At 33.7% G+C, this 1,962-nt stretch overlaps 1 protein-coding gene across 1 annotated transcript; it reads right to left on the bottom strand.

The window, feature by feature from the left end:
• Positions 1-407: 407 nt before the first annotated feature.
• LOC132890292 (C-C motif chemokine 17-like) lies at positions 408-1,626 on the bottom strand. The gene is made up of 3 exons (XM_060927102.1): positions 1,522-1,626; positions 674-791; positions 408-534 (listed from the first exon to the last, which is right to left on the bottom strand). The coding sequence occupies exons 1-3, from the start codon at positions 1,586-1,588 to the stop codon at positions 480-482; spliced, it is 240 nt and encodes a 79-aa protein (XP_060783085.1). The 5' UTR covers positions 1,589-1,626; the 3' UTR covers positions 408-479.
• Positions 1,627-1,962: the final 336 nt, after the last annotated feature.

A 1,962-nucleotide genomic window follows, 5' to 3' on the forward strand; every position in this document is an offset into this window, starting at 1 on the left:
AATAATTCAAGTGACAGCTCAATCAGAAGAGAAAACGTCCATGTCTCCACCTTCATAGGAATAAAGCAAACCAGTCAAGGCCATGTCTATCTGACTGAATGAAGTGAGTTAATGTCCTTTTACTAAGGAGCTAAATAAAAGAATTGCAGACTTGGAAACATTTATGTCAGATTACTTTCACTATGAGAATCTGTGTGTGCATTCTGTGTGTGTGTGTGTGTGTGTGTCACAATGCATTTCACAAACCACAGCTGCTCATGCTGAATCACCGGGCAGCGTATCACACAGATGAAATATGAGTTTATTTTCAGACATTTTCTCACAGTAATGTTTTTGTTAATAAATCATGCAGTTCACTCAGTGGTGCGTTATAACTTTATTTGAATCTGAATCACATTAAGCATCAGTAACATCCATAAGCATCATAATAAATGGTGTGTGTTGCATCTCAGTTGCAGCATTAAGATGCTTTAAGCTTTTCATTCGATGGCGACTTCATGAGCACACAGGCTGGAGCGCTTAGGAGTAGTAACACTGAAACACACACAAATACACACACATCAATACAATCTCATCTACTCTCATCTCATTTAGAAATGGATTTAATTTCACTTTTTAAAAATTAAAATCATGGAATAAAACAGTAATCCATGTGTAATTGTCAGATACTCACATGAAGCCTTGCTGTGGACAGCGTGAGTCTGTCTTTATCACCTTCAGGATGTCTTGGGGAGGAATTTTGCCAGTGAAAAACTCAAAACAGCATTCTTTGGGGCATTGAGACCCTTCAGCTGAGTGAGACACAGATGAGGTGATTTAGTCAAATAGAAACTCATAATTACATAAATGTGCATAAATGTCATATAAAAATAATCCATCTTTCAGATTTTTAGTTAATGAACAAGTTTTGATGTGATCTTACTACTGATAATAATAATAATAATAATAATAATAATAATAATAATAATAATAATAATAATAATAATAATAATAATCATCATCATTTTTATTCATCCCGGAAACTCAGATATGTTTTTTAAGACACATTGCATGTTACATGTTATGCATTGTTCCCATGTAGAACACATTTTTATTTCACAGGTAGGACAACTGTAATCATTGTTGCTTTACAGTATATACACTGAGTAACCACTTATTGAATTGAATTGAATTATTGAATTGAATTTATTTATTTTGAACATGTATAAAAATGTATGTAACTATTTGTACATACAAAAGAAAGAAAACGAGAAAGTGACAAAAAATAATAAATAAAATAACATAAAGAGCTAAGACATTACAATACACCGCACATTGTTCGAAAAAGTCCATATCCTCTATAAGTCCATATCCTCTATAAGTCACTCTGAAGGTGCAACATTAATAAGTATTATACATCAATTAATACCAAATAAAAAGTGTGTGTTTGTGTGTGTGTGTAGTTTAGACTGTACATATTTACTTCAACTTCATATACAGCTAATGTTGTACTGCTACATAAAATGTGTGTATTAAACTCACTAGCATCTGAGTAGAGCCCCATGATCAGGACGAAGCCCAGGACCAAAACCACACGATTCATCTTCATGTTCTCAGCAGGTGTGTGAAGATCTGATCTCTTCTCTCTCAAACATCAAATTTGCTTTTGATGTTGAGTTGAGATGGATAGCTTGATTTTAAACCATCTAAGTCTGGTTACCCCCCCCCGTACATCTGCACACATCGACTCAACCCACCACTTCCTCTACTCAAGCTCGACAGTTTATCTAGAAGATAACGACTGATCCACCTCTTACCCCTTAAATAGTAAACACATGAATACATTAATACAGCTTACATTTGTGTACAAAAGGTGATACTTTTGAAGCCATGGTCTATAAATACATACTTTAAAAATAATACAATCATATTTTTTCTCCAACTTTAGCTCACATTGTTCATGTGTCTGTTAAATAACATTCC

The sequence above is a fragment of the Neoarius graeffei genome, chromosome 8 (genome assembly GCF_027579695.1).
Source record: "Neoarius graeffei isolate fNeoGra1 chromosome 8, fNeoGra1.pri, whole genome shotgun sequence".
Classification (NCBI taxonomy): Eukaryota; Metazoa; Chordata; class Actinopteri; order Siluriformes; family Ariidae; genus Neoarius; species Neoarius graeffei.